The following is an 18,420-nucleotide window of genomic DNA, read 5'->3' on the forward strand; positions in this document are numbered from 1 at the left end:
ACTCAAAACCTTGTTTACAGGCAAAGAGGAAGCACGTGTGTAGGTAAAGCCAAGAACTGATTGTCAGTGTTACAGCAATCTCAAAGCTCCAATCATCGTCAGTCTAGATCTGCTGGATGCACAAAAAGGAAGACTACTAATGCAGTTTAAGTTATTCTGCACATGCAGTTTCTATCCCTTTTCATGATGGCACATTCACCCTTCCCTGCTGCTTTGGGTCCTAAGGCTAGTGCTTTTACCCAGGGGGTGGTGTGATGCTGGGAAGGGAGGTGTTGGAGTGAGCTGTCAGCATCTCCAGCCCTTCCCTGTGACCAGTGCAATGGCCCTGCTGATGGGTTTTCTCCCTCTCTCTAGGATCTGCTCAGGGTTGGTTTTGTATGTTTTCTGACATGCTTTAATACCTTCTTCTGCCTTCCCTGGTCTGCAGCCTCGTGTAACACCCAATTTACTATGTGTGGTGCCCCTTACATACATTAGGTACTATTTTTATTCTGTGTGTTACTGCTAAATGCAGTTTTGCCAGCTCCAGGAAGCATTCTTTTAACTGACCACCAGTGAGTTTCTTATAGCTGCAAGGATATAACCTTGTACCATCCTGTACCTGTACTCCTCTGTGCTGCATCCTGTGTCCCCACTGCTCAGGGGAGCGTACCAGGCTCGCACTTGTATACACTGCACCGAGTCAAAAATACCTCATTCTGCATAGGACAAGGGGAATCAAGGGGGTGGCAGCTTTTACACCCCAAATATGAGGCTCCTCAGGCATTTCTGCTGTGCAAGTCCTGTCCCCTGTAAGCAGTTCTGCCCCTCAGAGTGGCCGCATCCTGCTTCACAGTTTCACAAGGCACCAGCAGGACCGGAGCAGAGCACATTAATACTTTCTCAGCAGAGCCACGAAGCTCAGCCCAGGAAGCTGCCCTGCCAAACTTCACATGTTTCATAGGGTAGGCATCAGCTCTAAAGAGGAAATATACATTTAAACCCAAACAGGCTCCGCTCGAAGAAAACATTGGTTTTCACTGCAGCTATGAATTAAGGTAAGAGACAATTCCACTTGACCTATAATCTGACGGAGCAGGAGGACAACAAATGGTGTCTGATGTACTTACTTAAGCGAACTCTTCACTGCTTAGTGCTTGGAATCTAAATAATACTTAATTTGGGTAAAGATGATGTGGGTAATGCTTACAAACTGTGAAAGTAGAAAGGGAAAAGCTTTTATTAATCAAAGTGACCCAAAGCAGAGAGATTTTACTGTGATGCGTTATTTGTGGCAACATTCACCCTGGCTAGAAGTCTTCAAGGTTAATGCTGGCAGATGGCTAGTGTGCAGCATAGAAAAGACAGAGCAAGAAGATGCAGCCATTCTACTTCATTAGAGGGCTTTTGTTAGATGTCAGAACTCACCAGTGTTGCTTGATTTTAGTTCCAGTCAGTGAACCAACATCCCAAACATCACCGACACTGAAGGACAGCCCGAACCAGAAAGTCTGCTAGAGATGGCAACAAGTGTCTGATGAGGACAGAGCAGCAAGAGAATGGCAGAAATGAAAAGAACCCTTGAAACCCCAACTTTCTGTATGAACAAATCACTTAATTTCTCTGTGACTCAGATTTCCATGGGAAGGTTTTGTTGTTACAAGGATGGCTGCTGGTTGGGGTGAGGCATTTGGGTAATCCAGTGACGGCAGCCCGTTAAGTGTTTGTGTGATATAAACACAGATCCAGAAACAGAAGTTCTGCTGGGGCAAACCCTGTGTTGATGCAGCCAGACAGAGGCAGTGAATTGGGTGAGAGGATAAAAGACAGGAACTGAAATGAATTCTGAGGGTTTGGGCCGCACAGAAGAAGTCCAAAAGGGAGAGGAAAAGGCTAAAGTTTGGCAAAGGAGAACACTTAAGACTTAACTCTGAGAGTAGATCACAGAGTAAATGTGATCTTCCCAGGAAGGGGCTGTCAACTCCAGAACCTAAATCTCATCTGGACATAGTCAAGAAGGAATAATGCTCTTTAAAATAACAGAGAAGGTGATCTAAGAGATGCCCCATTTGTAGACAGCCTTCTCAGTTTTCTGAAGGATGCTGAAGCAATGTCAGCTTATTAATAACAAAAAAGGGGGGGGGGGGCAGGAAGTAAATAGGCCCCACAATAAATGTGGTGAGAGGATGGGGCGAGTGGTAACCATAAACAAGCACAAACGGTGCACATAGCTCCAAAAAAAGTCATCTGTTTTCACTGTCCCCTCAACAGAGAAAACAGAAGGAATTTGAATGCTGCTTAAGAAGGACAGGCCTGGGAAAAAGGACTCCTGAGGAGCAGCAGGTAAGAGAAAACACCACCATAATGCTCAGCAACAGGTATAAAATTACACAGTGTCACGAGTGACTGCGCGGGCAGGAAAGGCAAAAGGGAACTAACTACAGGACATACCTGTGAAGCAGATTTCCCAAGAAAACCCTGATCCTGGCAATCACCATCCAGTCAAATGACAACCCCAAACCCCAGTGTCCTGCGGGCAGCTCTGTGCCCCAGCAGCTGAGTTAAAGTGCTCCCCAGCTTCTGTGAGGACAAATACAACTGCTGCTCTCCAACAGGATTCTCGCAGCCTTCACCTGGTTCCCTGTCTCCTGGCTGGTCTCTGCCTGGAAACCAGCTCAGGTTGCAGAGGCTTTGCAGAGGACCCTTGGGTCTGGCCACAGAATCATGACCCTGAGAGTCACGGATGAAAACTTCAGAAGCATTTCAGTGATTTCTGAACCTCAGTTTTAAGACCTGGAGAAAACACAGGAGTCTGAATCATACTGTCAGGCCATGGCTCCTAAATGCCCAAGTCATTTCTGAAATGGGTTTTTAAGGCTCTGACCTCCATAGGGCCAGATTACTAAAGGTACTTTGATTGCCAGAGGTTCAGGCTAATGCCCTGTGGGACTTTTCAGAAGCCCCCCAGTATTTAGCTCCCTTTCAGAAGAATGCCCCATCCCTGGCAGTGTTCAAGGCCAGGTTGGACGGGGCTTGGAGCAGCCTGGTCTAGTGTGAGGTGTCCCTGCCCATGACAGGGGATTAGAACTGGATGAGCTTTAAGGCCCTCTCCAACCCAAACCAATCTGGGATTCTGTGAGTCTATGATTGGTATCAATAATAGCTCCCCAGCAAGGTGCCTTGATGTGACTATTGGCATGGTCACTTGCTCAAAAGCCTTGGTTATGCCCTGAAAGTGGAGCCATGACAAAATCAGAGTATCACTTTTGATGTGATGGGTTAAGCTGAAACTTGTGCCCTGGTTACTTGCTGCCCTGCAGTTATCTCCAGGTTAGCATGGAGCATCTCTAAGAAAGCACTTTGCAATGCTATAAAGCCTTAGGGAAAGGTGAAAAAGATCCTCTCCCACCCTCCATGATCCAAGACTGATCTTTTCAAGTGTATTTTTTTACCCCAAACTCTTGGTTTAAGGTTGTAGATTTTATTCCACAGCTGGTGGAGTCTGCTTCCAATTCAGTTTGTGATGCTGGTGTCAAAACTGTAGACCTGGTCCAGGGAAGGGGCATTTTTTAGATCTCTTTCACCTAAATGCCTTTCTAAAGGGACCACAGACCTCTGCAAGATTCAGACTTGCATTTATCTTAATCAGCAGTGGTTTGATCGGCTTCCATTGCTGGGTGCTTTATTTAGGACACCTTGAATGCCCTAATTTTCAGAAAGCCTCAGCATCACGCTTCTGCACCTTGAATCCACCTTGAGCTGGAAACTATAATAATGAAGCAGCCCGCAGCACTATTCTCTCTCAAAGAGCTCACCCTCAAAGTCCAGGGCCAAGTCTCCATAAATGAAATCAACCAAAGCAGTAAGTGATTATTAAGAATAACTCTGGAAATGGCCTGGCTGATGTGAGAATAAATCACAGAATTAAAAAGAAATACCAAAGAAAGGCATTTTCTCACCTTAAAGTCAGCAGGGAAGGACTGGAGGACCAGGGAGCAAGGATGCATCTGGGATGACACCACACACCCACTTGGAAGCGATGGAGGAATGATAAAAGAACCGGTTAGAAGGTGGCAAAACATGCAGGGTTTAACAGAGGCCGTACAGACTGGCTGTTTGATAGCAACATCCCTGTCCCCAAACAGGGGACCAAAACAGAGTCGTTGCTGAGTGTGCCCCAATAGCCCATTTGCTCTGCCTCCCTGCCTATCAGGGGCTGTAGGATTGGGCTCCTCCACTGTGTCTGGCCTAAAGCCATATCCCAGACTGGTATTTTCTCTTGTGGAGGTTCTCAGGCATACAAAAACCTTCTTTTCCTACTCGAAGTCTGTTCCAGTGATTTGCCTTTCACTGTTAAAATGTGTATCTGATTTTCAGCTTGCAAGTCTCTGGTTTGAATTTCCATGCGTCAGTTTGTGGTATAGCTAATCCCACTGCATGAGCAAGGCTATGAAATCAAGTGTATGCCTACAGCCCCAGTCCCAGGCTCTGCAATGGTAAAGCCACTTCCCATTTAGCACGCCTTTAAACATCTGTAAGCACCCGAGGGTTGCATCAGCTTTTCTTACTGCAACATCTGGCTGAGGGCTGGCTTTCAGACTGCCCATAGCAGCAGCCAGGTTTCCCAGCAGATGATCTCCCACTCTTGAGACACGGTCTGTGGTGTTTAACTCCCTAGCGTGTCGCTTCAGCTGCATTAAAGCCAATGTGAATCATCCAGGAAGCCCCAGATTATTCAGGTCTGTCTGAATTACTGTCTAATTCTCTAACTCGTTCCTCACTTCCCCTACCAGCTGTGACTCCCAGTCAGATTTCAGACCAAGGGTGAAAATACAAGTCTGGGGCTTTCAATTCATTATTCCCACAGACCTTTTATAAGCAATACTCTGTGTTTGGTGAGACATCCTCCACAGTTGTCTGGCTTTTGAGCTCTGACAGTTAACCAGCCTGAATCCCATCGTAACGTGTTGCTGGGCTTGTGCTGCATTGGTCTGGAGAGCTGTGTCCATCAACTATTCTATGTTTCTATGAAATAAGCAGTCAGTGCAAGTCAAAGCTTCAACTCTTCTGCACAATACCCTTTATCAACCCTGTAATTGCATCAGATGTCCAGACAAAAGCTTCTCTAAGCCACCCACACTGGCATCAGCTATGCTCCCCCTCTTTGCTGTTCAGATTTCATTTTGACCAGGTTCAAGGTTGCTGCTTCACCTTGCTCCCTGCTTCCAAAGGTCAGAATCATGTCATAGAATCCCAGAATGGTTTGGGTTGGAAACGAACTTAACATCATCCAGTTCCAACCTCCTGCCATGGGGCAGGAACACCTCACACTAGCCCATGTTGCCCAAGGCTCTGTCCAACCTGGCCTTGAACACTGCCAGGGATGGGGCATTCACCACTTTTCCGGGCAACCTGTGCCAGCACCAGCACCTCATCCTCGTGGCCTCCTCTGGACTTGCTCCAACAGCTCCATGTCCTTCTTACGTCAGCTGCTTCCAGCACCTGTAGAGGTGGAACAGGGAAATTATCTCCTCAATTCAGGACTGAATAAAAGACAGATATAAATTTAAAGTAACTGCAGCTGCTGTGCTGCTTTTGACCCCAGCTATCTAACAGGATCCCAAACAGCTCCAGAGACTGTCCCGTAACAACAGAACCGCCCAGCTCTGAAAGATGAGCTAAGTGTATTACAGGAACCAGTTGGGTGTAGGACTAGAAACTGGGCCCCATCACACATTGCTGTAAGTAAGCCCAAGTTTTGTTTTGGGTATCATACAAATGGTGGTTAGAGATGTCCGCAGCAGGCTGGTGGTTGCGTGGTAGCTGCTTGGTGCCAGGCTGCTGAAGCATTTCAGCCAGAGTGCTGTTAAGACTTGCATCTCTCCTGTTGGTTTCCATCTAGTTCTGGTTAATTCTCTTAAAGCTCTTTCTTTTGTGTGTTAGAAGAGCCAGCGGCAGCTAAACCATGTCATTTGGATGTACCCAAGGACACCCCTATGGTGTGGCTGAGACCCCCCGGGCTGGCCAGAAGCAGATGGGTGTAGTCACAAATGCACAAAAGCAACACGTTTATATTTGGGTAGGGTGGTGACAGCTCACATCTAAGGGTGAGAAAGGCAGATGTGCCCATTGGGTTTCATAGGGCTTCCCACAAAGCCTCCCATCTTCCCTGGGTCGGTGAATCATTGGTGTGCAGCTTTGCCTTCATGAGAGAAGTGCACAACTCAGCCTCCCCCAGAAGTGCTGACTAAGGTGTGAAAATCCTTCTGAGCCTTAAAAATGCTTCTGTCAGCACATTGTGCAAGGCTGAAGCGTGACCCTCTGCTTTTGGTTATTGTTTGTTACCTTCCCACTGGGGGACAGCACCGTGCAGAGGTGAAGTGCCCACGAACCCCCCTTCTTGGCCGTAACGTGGCACTTGGCTGAAGCACCAGGGGTGGCAATTGGAAAGCTCAGATGCATAAAGGATTTGGCTCTTGTCACCCAGACTGATGCCAGTGCTAGTTTTGAAGGCTGAAATGCACCTTCTGTTGCTTAGAGGAGTTTGTGGCTCTCTCCTAATTTCACTTCCCTATGTATTACTTATAGTGCACGTGGTTGTTTGGAACAGCTGGGTTGAGAAACAGGGGGTTTGGGTCCTGCAGGCTGTTGTCTTTGAGACAGCTATAAACATGATGAAGGGCAGAAGTGTTTGTGGGGAGCAGGGTGTAAAACTGTTGGGGAAGTCTGGACAGAGAGAGCAAAGCGGTTGAGCAGTTCCATGAGAAGCAGAAGTGAATCTACTATTTCCTGTACTCAGCAAGGGAAAACATCTGGTGGAGGGACCTCACAGCCCTGCAGTCTTCTTCAGCATCCTCTGTGCTCTTCAGGTCACTTCATACCCCAGACTGTGACCGTTCTGTGCCAGCAGTTTTGGATGCCAATGTCATTTATGTGAGTGTAGTTCTTGCTTGCCCCTGGCCACGCCATGCAGCATCTCACCCTTCCTGCTAGCATAGGTACCACAAGCTTTGCAACCACCCATCCAGGGTAAAGGAAATGATTTGTTACTGTAGAAATAAATGATCCCCATCAGTGAGCTAGAGGAGATTACCTGACTGAAAAGGTACTTCAGGAAAGACCAGAGCCCAGGTGACGTTCCTCTTTGCTTCAGTAAGAGCAGGAGTTCCTCCTGCACCTCCATGTAAATGGTGTCCCGTGAAGAAGGTGGCCATTCCTGCACCCAGCTTTCTCTGCAGGCAGTGCCAGTGGGTGCAGCCTGCGCAGCAGTCTGCCAGACCTGAGGGCTACCCCATGGTGGGAGCTGCATTTCCTTACTCATGTGAAACCCTCCCTGTGCTCAGGAGAGCGCAGTGGTTTGTGTGGGCACGTATGGAAACCTCCAGAGGAACAAGCTGCCTTTCCAGGCATGAATTAAGGGAGCAAGCATCAGAAAGACCAGTGCAGCTACTGGTTCTCAGAGAGGAGACTAAATCATTGTGTGCTCTTCCTCTCCAGGTCAGGGATTTCACCCAGCACACACAGTCTAGGCAAGCACCACCGAGCAACCCTCTCTGGATGCTAATGGGATACAAGCAGGCATCAATCAGTTGTTACCTCTGTGCACAGTGGGACTTCTGCTCATCACACACATGGAAACAGGAGCGTACAGAGCAGAGAAGAAGCTGGGGCACTTTGCAGAAACATTGTGGCCTCTGCCTGGCTTTGTTTCAGAGTCATGAAGTTAGGACGGGACTTCTGAAGGTCTCTTGTCCAAATGCATGCTCAGAACAGGGCCAGCTGAGTTATAAGTACCTCCAGGGATGGAGAGCCCACAGCCTCCATGAAGCCCTGTGGAGGTGTTTGTTAAAATGACTTTCCATATAGTGAGTAACAATTTCCCGTGGCCATTGCCTCTTACTCCTCTGAGGGAAGTTGCCTGCTTTGCATGTACACCTTGCCATTAGATTCCCTTTTGAGATGCCTCTTGTTGGGGCTGATCAAACCCACTTCTCAGCATCTTCTCATGCACCAGACCCAGTCATTTCGGTAGCCCTCAGCTACTGCACACTGGTACCTCAGTGAAGAACCAGCTGTGGAGCACATCAGCCCACAGAGGAAGATGGAGGCTCTGGTGCAGTCACAGCTCAGTGGCAGAGCTGGGTAGGCTGCTGTAGTGACTTATTTTCCACACAAGAGACTTGGTGTACCCTGACAAGTCTTTCCATTTTAAAGGCACCTTCTGCCCACATTTCAGCTCAGGAAAGGAGAAAGAAAACATCTCATTATAAGAGGAAACGGCCTCAAGCTGCACCAGGGCAGGTTTAGATGGAGCTGAGGAACAATTCCTTCCCCAGAGGGTGCTCAGGCATTGGAACAGGCTGCCCAGGGCAGGGCTGCAGTCACCGTCCCTGCAAGTGTTCACACAGCGTGGAGACGAGGCCTCAGTGCCATGGGTTAGTGGTGGCCTTGGCAGTGCTGGGAACGGTTGGACTGGGTGAGCTTGAAGGGCTTTTCCAATCTGGTTAGTTCTAGGATGGGAAGGTAGAACATGATGGCCATTGGGATTATATGCGATCTGTCCTGCTCATTTCTGTATCCCTCAGCAGGATAAAGTAAAGAGATAAGGAACCTGACACATACCCCTGTAGGCACCTCTAATCTCACAGTATCTTGTCTGCAATTGCTGTCAGCTTCTGCCCCAGCACCTAGGCATTTCCTGTGCATCCCATCTAATTCTGCTGGTCAGATACCACATCTCCAGAAGCTGGAGAATTAAACTGGGCTGCAAGCAAGGCCAGGCTGTGCATTCAGACTCAGCTCCCAGTTCTAGTGGGCAGGCACTGCAAGAGGTGCTGAGCCCATGGGTGTGCCTGCTTGCTGCAAACTGCCTTCCCGTCCATGCCCATGCTCTGAAACTGCCAGCGCTGAGACAGCCCTTCTTGTAGCCCACTTTTCCTGTTCATAACCACAAAGATTGTTTTCTAATGACTGTGGGCACTTCTCATTTCAATGCTTGGGAGACACTGAGGCTTCGAACTTTCAGAAGAAGAAGGTACTTTCAGATGGAGAGCCTGCATTTCCAACTAGCACAGAAAACCCATCTTTGAGAAATGACTGCAAAATAAGAGGCCAGAAATTCATGGCCCACACCACAAAGGGTGCTCTGGCAATGAAGCCTTAAGAGAAAATACCAATGGTCACAGTAGCCACCCATGGGAGAGTTTGTTGTTGTTACCACTACATCAAATGAAACTTCTTGGGCAAGGACTGTCTCACACCTCACGACATCTCTATTTCATGCTTAGTCTCACAAGGCTTATTTTAAACAGAGGCTATAAAAACTATTGCTATCAGTGAAGAGTGGACGTGCTGGGATTCCAGCCACTTCACTCCAAGTGCTAGGAGTGGGAGCAGTTACACACCATCGGCGTCTACCACTGAGTACCGTGCCCATGCTCTCCTTATAGTCAAAAGGAGCTTCAGCAACACGGTCAGCGGAGTCTGGAAAGCAGCCTGCCTTGTCTTAAAGTACATTTGGCCTCACACTGCTCTTCACTGGCTCTATTGACCACATCTCCCACTGACAGGAGATGTAAACGTCTGATTAGAGGCAGCTTATGGTCACTGAACCAAGTCCCTTCCTTACAGCCAATGGGGGTTCCTGTAAGAAGACAGTGACACTGTGACCAAGGGGTAGTTATCAGTTGCAGGTTTTTTCCTCGCTGACCTTTCCTTCCAGATCCAGCTTTAACAGGCTGGTTTGGCCGTGTTGTCATCTCCCTGGATCTCCCTCTCTGACGTTATCCTCTTTTCCCTTTCCATGTAGCCAGAAGATTCAGCATGACGGAAGCATTCACAGGAACAACGGCCGAATACGCTTACGACGAACAAGCTTTTTCCTGCAATAAGACTGACATCCAAGAGTTTGGGAAAATATTCCTGCCAATATTCTACATTGCAGTGTTTGCTCTCGGCCTCACAGGGAACCTCATGGTGGTTTTTGCCATTGTGAAAGAAGGCAGCAAGAAAAGCATCACTGACATCTATCTGCTGAACTTGACTATCTCGGACCTGCTCTTCGTGATCTCCCTCCCCTTCTGGGCCTCCAACACTGTGCGTGGATGGACCCTCGGGACTGTTCCATGCACGGCTGTTTCCTCACTGTATTACATTGGTTTCTTTGGGGGCATGTTCTTTATCACCGTTATCAGTATTGACAGGTACTTGGCCATTGTCCGGGCGACGTATTCTCTGCAATTCAGAACGGTGAAGCATGGCTTCCTTATAACCTGTGCAGTGTGGGCAATAGCTGTTCTAGTTTCAGTGCCACAGTTTGTGTTCTCCCAGCTGGTAGAAAACGACTGCATTTCTGTCTACCCCCAGGAGCTGGAGAACATCTGGCCAGTGTTCTGCAATGTGGAGCTGAACACCCTTGGGTTTTTCGTCCCGGTCTGTATCATTTGCTATTGCTACTGTGGGATCATCAGAACCCTGCTGTCCTGCAAGAACCAGAAAAAAGCACGGGCTGTAAAGCTGGTCTTGGTCGTGGTGGTGGTGTTTTTTCTGTTTTGGTCCCCCTACAACGTCCTGATTTTTCTAGAGACTTTAAGGCACTATGAGGTATTCACAAGTTGCAACCAAATTAAATCCCTGGACTACGCAATGCACCTGACTGAAACCATCGCGTTCAGCCACTGCTGTCTCAACCCTTTTATCTATGCCTTTGCTGGGAAAAAATTCAGGAGATACCTTCATCGTGTCTGCTTAAAGTACTGCCCATTCCTGTGCTTCTGTGGGCCCTGCAGCCGCTACCAGGTCACCCCTTCCGCCAGCTATGCAGAAAGCACTGTCAACAGCAACATAACCCTCAACACCAGCGACCAGGATGGCTCTGTCTTCGTCTGAAAGGCTCTGTGGAGAAGAAATGTGTGTGAATACATCATCTGCAGGGCCAGCCACCTCTGAGAGCTGCCATTACCCGTATGAAGAGGCTCACTGACGTGCCTCTTGTTAAGCATTAGAAGTTCTAAACCAGTGAAGATTTTAAGAACCAAAGCAGTACAACATGTCAAGGCTGAATGTGGAATTGAATTGAGAGAGAGGAAGGGGGAAAGTGGAGCAAAAGCAGCACTCTTGGCCTGGCGTGGGAGTTGGAGAAGAATTTAAGGAGAGGGAAGCTGTTGAGTAGTTTCATCATTGAAACTTGCACATGTGCCGGTGTATGAACACGGGGTACAAATGTACATAGACCTCAACTCAGTTTTTGAGGGACTGGATATCTGTTTAATGAATGGTAGCTGACTGTTAGCAAGGGCAATGGTTTTGATATTTAAGGGGTATATTTTTGATGCTTCATATAGAAGTGATTTTGGGGTATTGGTTGCAATAAATGTTTTACCTGTGCTTTCATACCTAATAAAATCCTACTGTTAAAACACCCCCGACTTATTTCTGAACACACATTTACTGCCAGCAATGCACTCGGTGTTTGTAGCATGCACTAACCAGAGCAAAGACCATGCTTAAGGATTTAGGTCCAGACCTGGGGCTGATCCAGGAAAAGGTACGGGTTTGGGAATCATTGTGCTTAGTCCAAGTACATCACAATCAGGCTGCGAATTGCTTGGAGAGGGTGGTAAGCACATGCTTCATGCCCATACTCTGCTTGCCACCCACTGTAAACACCAGCTGTGTCTATCCCATCATACAAGAGCTTTCAGGACAAAATAACCACTTGCCCATGCTGTTTACCACAACCTTCCTCAACCTCTGGGGCCTCCCCTCCCATAGCTGATTTCCCCAGGGAAACCTGCAGCTGTACCCGGATGAAACCCATCCCAGAGGACACATTTACCTTGTGCACTCCTCATCCTGCAAACATCCATTCTACTCTTGCAATCAGACAAGTGAGAGACCTTCTGCAGGGCCCTCCTGCCATCATCTGCTGCAAGAGCAATGGAGGTTTGCGTTGGCGCTGTGGGGTGGAGGTAAGGGAATGGACCGCAGCCACCTGCGAAGCTGAGGTCATCTTACAAGGAAAAATCAAGGACTGATCTCCCAAAACAAGTCCATGCCAGTGGGACCCTCTCTGTAGACACTGATGGAAGTGGGAGTATGGCAAACCTGCAGAACCCCCCTCACTTTCCAACTAGCACAAAAGAGTTGTTCTCCGCTATCAGTGGGAGGAGTAAGCCCTTTTTCCTACCACTTGTTTCTAAGAAGGCTGGAGGAGAGCCTTTCCATGGAGACATTTTCCATGTGCAAAAGAATCACAGAATGGTTTGGGTTGGAAAGGATCATCCAGTTCCAACCCCCTCACACTAAACTGTGTTACTCAAGGCCCCGTCTAACCTTGAACACTGCCAGGGATGGGGCAGCCACGGCTTCTCTGGGCACCCTGTGCCAGCGCCTCAGCACCCTCACAGGGAAGAGCTTCTGCCTTAGATCTACAGTAACTACACATATATGAAATTGTCCACCCTGGGCTACTGCACACCCAGCTCGCTCTACAGGATCACAGCCCCTTTCATAAAACACCCTTTATTAGGTGTAAATACATTCTATGTGCTCAACTTTAAAACCAGAAGCTAGCAGTGCACTTCCAGATACCAGACTTACCATCTAAGATGAAACGCAGCGTAAGTGTCACTTGAAATCAGATTCCACTTCAAAGTCCAGCCTGCCCAAGCGGGATCAGACAATCCCCTCTGTCCCCACCCCCAGGCAAGTGGCATTGGAAGTAAATGGGATTTTTACAGTGTTTTTTAAAGAAATGCTAAGATGTGCAGAAAGAAAGAAAGAGGAAGATGCTCCGAGACTAAACAAGAAGTCGTGTCTGCACGAAATCAGCCTGGAGAGGGTGGGTTGCCAAGCTGAGCAATGCAGTCTCACTTGGCTTGTTTGAATTCACTTTTCTATTCCAGACAACAGGGAGTTACTGAGTGGGAGGAGTAACAGGCACATTTGGATATGATCCATGTCCAGCATGAAGCCTCTCTGACAGCTCTCCAGGGAGGACAGCACTTTCCTGCCTATCCCAGTGGTTTCCCAGCAATCCTGCCCATCCCCAGCCCAGGACATCCCAGCACACATAACTTCCAGATCCACCTGCGCAGTGCAGTGCTCCTGTGAGCCCAATGATTGTCAGCCTAAGATCATCACTGCTTATGCCATGTATTTGCAAGTTATTATCATGAATGTGTTATTTATGTGCTCAGTATTTGAGAGTTGGTATGGGATTAAAAGCTTCAGGGTGGCTTCTTGGCACTGGGTTCTGCAACAAACAGCTTGTCCGTGCAGATGCCTCCTCATAGCAGAAGTGGTAAATCAAAGAAAACCCACTGAAAACCAAACCATTTTCCTTCTGTTTGCATCAGCACTAAGAGTTTCCTTGTAATTGTCCCTTAGAAACCCTTCAGCCTCCAGGAAACATCCAGTGCTCTGAGGGCAACCAGTAACCAGCTTTACCAGGACTGGGCTGAGCTGCAGCTGAAGGCTTTGCTGCTCTTCACTGTACTGCAGCATGCCAGGATGTACGGGGAGCCACAGCCCCACAGCTCCTGCCCATGCCGTGCCTCTGCTGTGCTGTGTGACAGCAAATACTGTGTGGTCTCCTGTGTTTCTGCTTATCTTATACCTCGAGGTGTTCCTTGCACCATTTGAGCCTGACTGAAAGCCCACTGGTGTCTCTTTAAGTCCCTCCACTGGACTTCCAGTTAAGTACAGCCTTTACTTAAAGATGCTGCTTCCCTTTCAAAGCCTCTGCAGTGGGAAGCTGGTGCTTTCTAACTGCCCAGCCAGTTTACAGCATACACTTTCCTATGTACAGCACTAAGGCTGCATACATCCTTAGAGTGGATCAGCGCATCCCCGAGGATCATCCAGTCCCTATCCATCACATATGAGAAAGGAAACCAGTCTCTCAGTACAGGATAACCCCTTTTGATCTACCAGAAACTACAGATAGACTCTTGCTTACTTGGCAAGTCACAGTTTACACATGAAAATGCACACACAGAAGCACACTTGGTATAATCTATCCATTGAATAGCATCTGCTTGTGCAAAATGGTCAGAAAACCTCTGGATTTGGGGGATTTTGGGGGGGGGGGGGATGGGGACTGGGCATTGTGGTTTTGGGGGTGGTGAGTTATCTTTGCATCTTATTTTGCCATTGCAGTCAACGCTTCCTGTTTGAGAATCACACTGACACGTAACATAAATCTTTTAGCAGCAGGGTTACCTTTTGAGGAACAGATAAAACCTGAGTCCTCATCTACTTATAAATAGAATGAACAAGGCACATATTTAGCCAGACTGCTTGCAGTGAGATAAAAAGGACACTTCATGTCCACTTAGGTGCCACTGTGAATCCCTCTCATTCAAATATCCCATATAATACGTCATTGTTTGCAACACTGGCATCAGGAGCCCCTACCTGCACATTTCCTTTGGATCAGAGTTCGCTGGGAGTGGATCTGAAGCCCTGGTCCAAGGTAGTCTGAAGTTTTAAGGCTCTATTTAATAGAGAAACTATGAACACATTGGTTGTGGATTAACTTCTGTCATTTCCATTTTGCCTCTGTTACCTTTGGGACGTCCTTCGCTGAGGTCTCATAGGTAATACAAAACCATTGTCCCAGCAGGATGCTCTGATGCCAATGAGGGCACAAGTCCCATCCATGCAAGGTTCCATACCAAGTCCTGCTATTGCTAACCACCAAAGGAGAGTTGCCCAAAGCAAACCTCAGTTACCAGCTTTCTTCTTCCCAAACCTGAACTCTAGTGGTTGCACTGTCTCTCTCCCCATCATTGCTTTTGCAGCTCCTGGCTGGTAACATATTTCCTCTGTAGCTATCACCAACGCACGCTGTGGTGCTTTGCCAAAGGCCATTTACAGACCCCATTTTAGCAGTGAATGAACTATTTTCTGTATTAAGGACTTACCCAAGTCCTTAATGCACCAAGATTTACTGCTTGCACTCCGGTCTCTTGACTCTGTAAGAGACCCAGAGCTCTAATGAAAACCCGTGACCTGCAGAGATGTCATCCTGAGATTCAAACCCCGTTACCAAAGCTAAACATGAGTTTGGATGTGCTAAAGGACACTTGTCACACACATATACAGCCCTTCTGGTGAAGCTGGTGGTGATCCTGCTGCCACTCTTCGTAAGAACTTCCTAATTTGCTTGGTAACTACTGCAAGAGCTTGGTTTTCAACATACACACACCCAGACCTCAAGACCTGGGTTCTGCAGTATCAGTGCTAATGCAGAAAAGAACACCTACCAACTGCTCCTGTATGATTTTGTTGCATGGATATTCAAGACATGAATGTCAGTAGTTAATAGACTGTATTTAGTAGTTAATGTATTGTATTTGTCATTCTTTTCCTAAGGACACAGTGTATAATAGCTCCCATTGGAGATGGAGAAAGCAGTTTGCTTGTGAAGGAGCTTGCTTCTATCCAACTTCCAGCTGTGGTCCTTCAATCAGCTGGAAGCAGCACATTAACCTTGTGTCACCGAAGGCAGAGGTTAGTGGTGGGACAGAGAATACAAGCAAGGACCCTGGCACTACTTTTTCGCTCTGTAGATGATATTATCCACTTGCCATCAGCAGCTGTAACCAGAACAGTCCATTTGCCACCCCCCTCAGATTTTAGGTCTCTGATAAGTTAAATGCATTTGTCACTGTTCCATACTAGCCTGTAATCCAACAATCCAGCTACAAGTAGGTCAATCGGCGGGGATAATGCAGGCCATAGAAAGAAGCTGTGCTTCACCCGCAAGAAGTTTGCATTTAGCCCCTGAATACTACATTTGCTGTATTAAAATCAAGCCCAGCAGCACGGTGACATTAAGAAACAGCAGCACAGCTTGCAATGGATTTGCAGGGCACATCAGAGGATGCTGAGGAAGCAGAAGGGTCGATGGCTCCATGCATCTGCTGACAAGACAGTTCCCTCTAGTGCCAGATGTGCTGCTGCTTCCGTGTGCACTTCACTAGCACAGCTCCTTACATAGAAGAACTGCTTGAAACCTTGAGCTGCAGCTCCCATTATTTCTCTGGGCTTCAAGGAAGTAGGAGCAAACTAGAAGGAAATGGCACCACCTCTATCCCACCCCTTTGCCCCAGGCAACTGAGTAACGTGGGCTCCAATTTGGCCATAACAGGAGCACAAGGCAGCGAGGAGCATCTCCCACTGGAAGGGCCTTGAGTAATGGTGCTAATGGCCTAAGACTGCTCAGGGATGGGGAATTGGGTTAGCACACACAGGAAGTGCTTTTCCAGCTCTTCCTAGGGACATCTCGCTAGATTCCTGGTACAGAAGGACCTTCACCACCACGTTTTGGAAGGAAGGTATTTGAGGAGGCTTAAAGCTGGGTTTGTCTGGTTTATAAATGGTTTATAAACTAGAGTTGGCTCAGATTTGACCAGGTCTTAACCCCTGGGTGCTTCAGAGCCCCTCTCCAGCACGTCTTTGCTTTACTGTAGCCCCTCTCAGTATTACCTTAGGGCACAGAGGTCCTCATACTGCTGCCAGATGGTTTTTCTGAGGGAGCCCTCATTTGAAGCACTAAGACTCACCATCACTTGGTCTCTTGTTCAGTTCCTTCTTCTTGGTCCTGTTGCTGGTTCCTGCTCTCCAGATCCTCCTCATAGCTCAGGTTCCAGGAGACTACAGTGCAAGGGATGGTCAGAATACAAGCTACCATAAAGACAACACTGAATGCATGGGCCAGAGGTTACAGAGCAAGCCAGATTCAGAAAAGGCAACTGGCATACGTCCTTTTATACAAGGCTACCAGCACCTGGAACCAAGTGTTTCCAGTTTCCCTTCTCACTATCCTTCTATCCACCCTTGTCCATAGAATCATAGAATCCCAGAATGGTTTGGGTTGGAAAGCACCTTAAGATCACCCAGTTCCAACCCCCTGCCATGGGCAGGGACACCTCACACTGGACTATGTCACCCAGGGCTTCATCCAACCTGGCCATGAGCACCGCTAGGGATGGAGCATTCACAACCTCCCTGGGCAACCCATTCCAGTGCCTCACCACCCTCACAGTAAAGAACTTCTTCCTTATATCCAAGCTAAACTTCCCCTGTTTCAGTTTTAACCCGTTACCCCTTGTCCTATCACTACAGTCCCTAATGCAGCACCCTCTGTCCTGAGCTCACCCCATCATTTCTTCTGTCCATCTTTAGTGGCAATGCTGTCTCTGCATTCTCACCAGAGGGTGGCATCATTAAACCCTCTCAGACTTCAAGGTCAGTAATGGACTCACTGAGTAACCAGCAGAGTGCAGAAAGTGTACTTAAGGGAAGTAAGAAGAAGATTAGTCCTTGCATTCTGGCGCTGGAAGAAACATCCATTTCTTCAGGCCTTTTTGATTTGCTTGTCCTTGAGCGAATGAGAGCCTGTGGGTATTAAATTAAGCAGCTTTCCCAGCGATTCCCGAAGCACATCAGGATCTCTTGTGAATCACAGAGAGAGCTGTTCCAAAGAGAAGCTTTTAGTGTTGTTATCACAGTTTCATTTCAGTGCCCCGCGTGCTTTCCCCTGCTACTGAATAGACCACATCAGTTGGCTGTAGAGCTTGTCTTGAGGAGGACGTGCAGTGAAACAGCTTTCACAGTGGGATGGCAGTGACTGCGTCTCAGCAAGCATAGAAGGAAGATTAGTGATTGATAAGAGCAAGGACTGGTTCTTTCTCAGCCTTGATCCCCTTCAAACACTGTTTTCTCTAACTACCTTCCTTTATGTCCCAGCTGCCATGTGAGGAATGGGGCAGGAAAGGCTGTGGAGACACTTGTGTCCAGGATAAGGCCAGTCTTTCAATAAGCTTTTTAACACTACCAACCACTACAGGTTTGAGAGCTGGGGGCACTACCACAAATCAACCAGAAATCAAAGCTTTTACACCAGAATGCCACCATCCCTCTGTACCTAAACATCTCCGTGAGCATCAAACTGGCTTGAGGAGACCTCTGCTCTTCGATGCTGCCTTGTCTTCTTCCTCCCTTTGGAGAGACCAGCCTTTAACGGGACATCCGTGATCCTTAGGGGGTGTTTGGGAAGCTTAAAGAAGAAAAGTTCTATCATCTCACAGTGGAAACAGCCCCAAATTTGTCCTCCTCCTGTTAGAAACAGCTTGGGAGCATTCCGTAGGTGACTGAAACAGACAAAGCAAGCTCCTCACCGTGTCATTGCACGCTTAAGAAGAACCCAGCTCATGGCTCTCACATCAATGTTTTTTACTTCAAGTAAAACTCAGCCTTCAAAATGACCGTTCCAGTCGTGTTTGAGGTTTGAAGTTTCAGTTCTTTCTTGAGGAGGAGCTCTAAATACAGCACCTTTGCAAGCATGTGAAAGAAAGCAAATCAGGCTGAGGAAACGATGCCTGGGGCCATTCACAGAAAGGCCGGTGGATGCAAGCAGCAGGACGCACAGGA

At 47.8% G+C, this 18,420-nt stretch overlaps 2 protein-coding genes across 7 annotated transcripts in view; one reads left to right on the forward strand and one right to left on the reverse strand.

Annotated features, from left to right (window-relative positions):
- Positions 1-18,420, reverse strand: part of LOC133274918 (C-C chemokine receptor type 8-like) — a 28,566-nt gene that overhangs the window by 6,907 nt on the left and 3,239 nt on the right. Inside the window, exons 2-4 of one of the 4 annotated variants that reach the window (XR_009745331.1) lie at positions 16,551-16,688; positions 10,711-10,872; positions 5,409-5,481 (exon numbers count right to left, since the gene is read on the reverse strand). Coding sequence is in view for 2 of the 4 variants with exons in the window: in XM_061464526.1 (XP_061320510.1) it covers positions 16,551-16,553 (3 nt within the window). In the remaining 2 variants the exon portion in view is untranslated. Of the gene's footprint in view, positions 1-5,408; positions 5,482-10,370; positions 10,461-10,710; positions 10,873-16,550; positions 16,689-18,420 lie in introns of those variants that run through there. The other 3 variants (XR_009745332.1, XM_061464526.1, XM_061464525.1) reach the window with 3 other exon arrangements.
- Positions 959-10,957, forward strand: LOC133274922 (CX3C chemokine receptor 1-like). Of its 3 annotated transcripts, XM_061464534.1 has the most exons (3): positions 959-1,037; positions 2,251-2,322; positions 9,788-10,957. In XM_061464534.1, exon 3 carries the CDS (start codon positions 9,802-9,804, stop codon positions 10,864-10,866), a length of 1,065 nt encoding a protein of 354 aa, XP_061320518.1. In that variant the 5' UTR covers positions 959-1,037; positions 2,251-2,322; positions 9,788-9,801; the 3' UTR covers positions 10,867-10,957. The 3 variants fall into 3 exon arrangements, with proteins under 3 accessions (XP_061320518.1, XP_061320516.1, XP_061320517.1); XM_061464532.1 differs by lacking the exon at positions 959-1,037 and having other exon boundaries at positions 2,217-2,322; XM_061464533.1 differs by lacking the exons at positions 959-1,037; positions 2,251-2,322 and adding an exon at positions 9,527-9,654.

Source organism: Pezoporus flaviventris, unplaced genomic scaffold (genome assembly GCF_033815535.1).
Source record: "Pezoporus flaviventris isolate CSIRO_AGI_PZ_B2104156 unplaced genomic scaffold, CSIRO_AGI_Pfla_v1 ptg000037l, whole genome shotgun sequence".
Taxonomy (NCBI): Eukaryota; Metazoa; Chordata; class Aves; order Psittaciformes; family Psittacidae; genus Pezoporus; species Pezoporus flaviventris.

Bases quoted from the DNA above. Each gene is read 5' to 3' on its own strand.
- LOC133274922 (XM_061464534.1), top strand. From the start codon at position 9,802: ATGACGGAAGCATTCACAGGAACAACGGCCGAATACGCTTACGACGAA.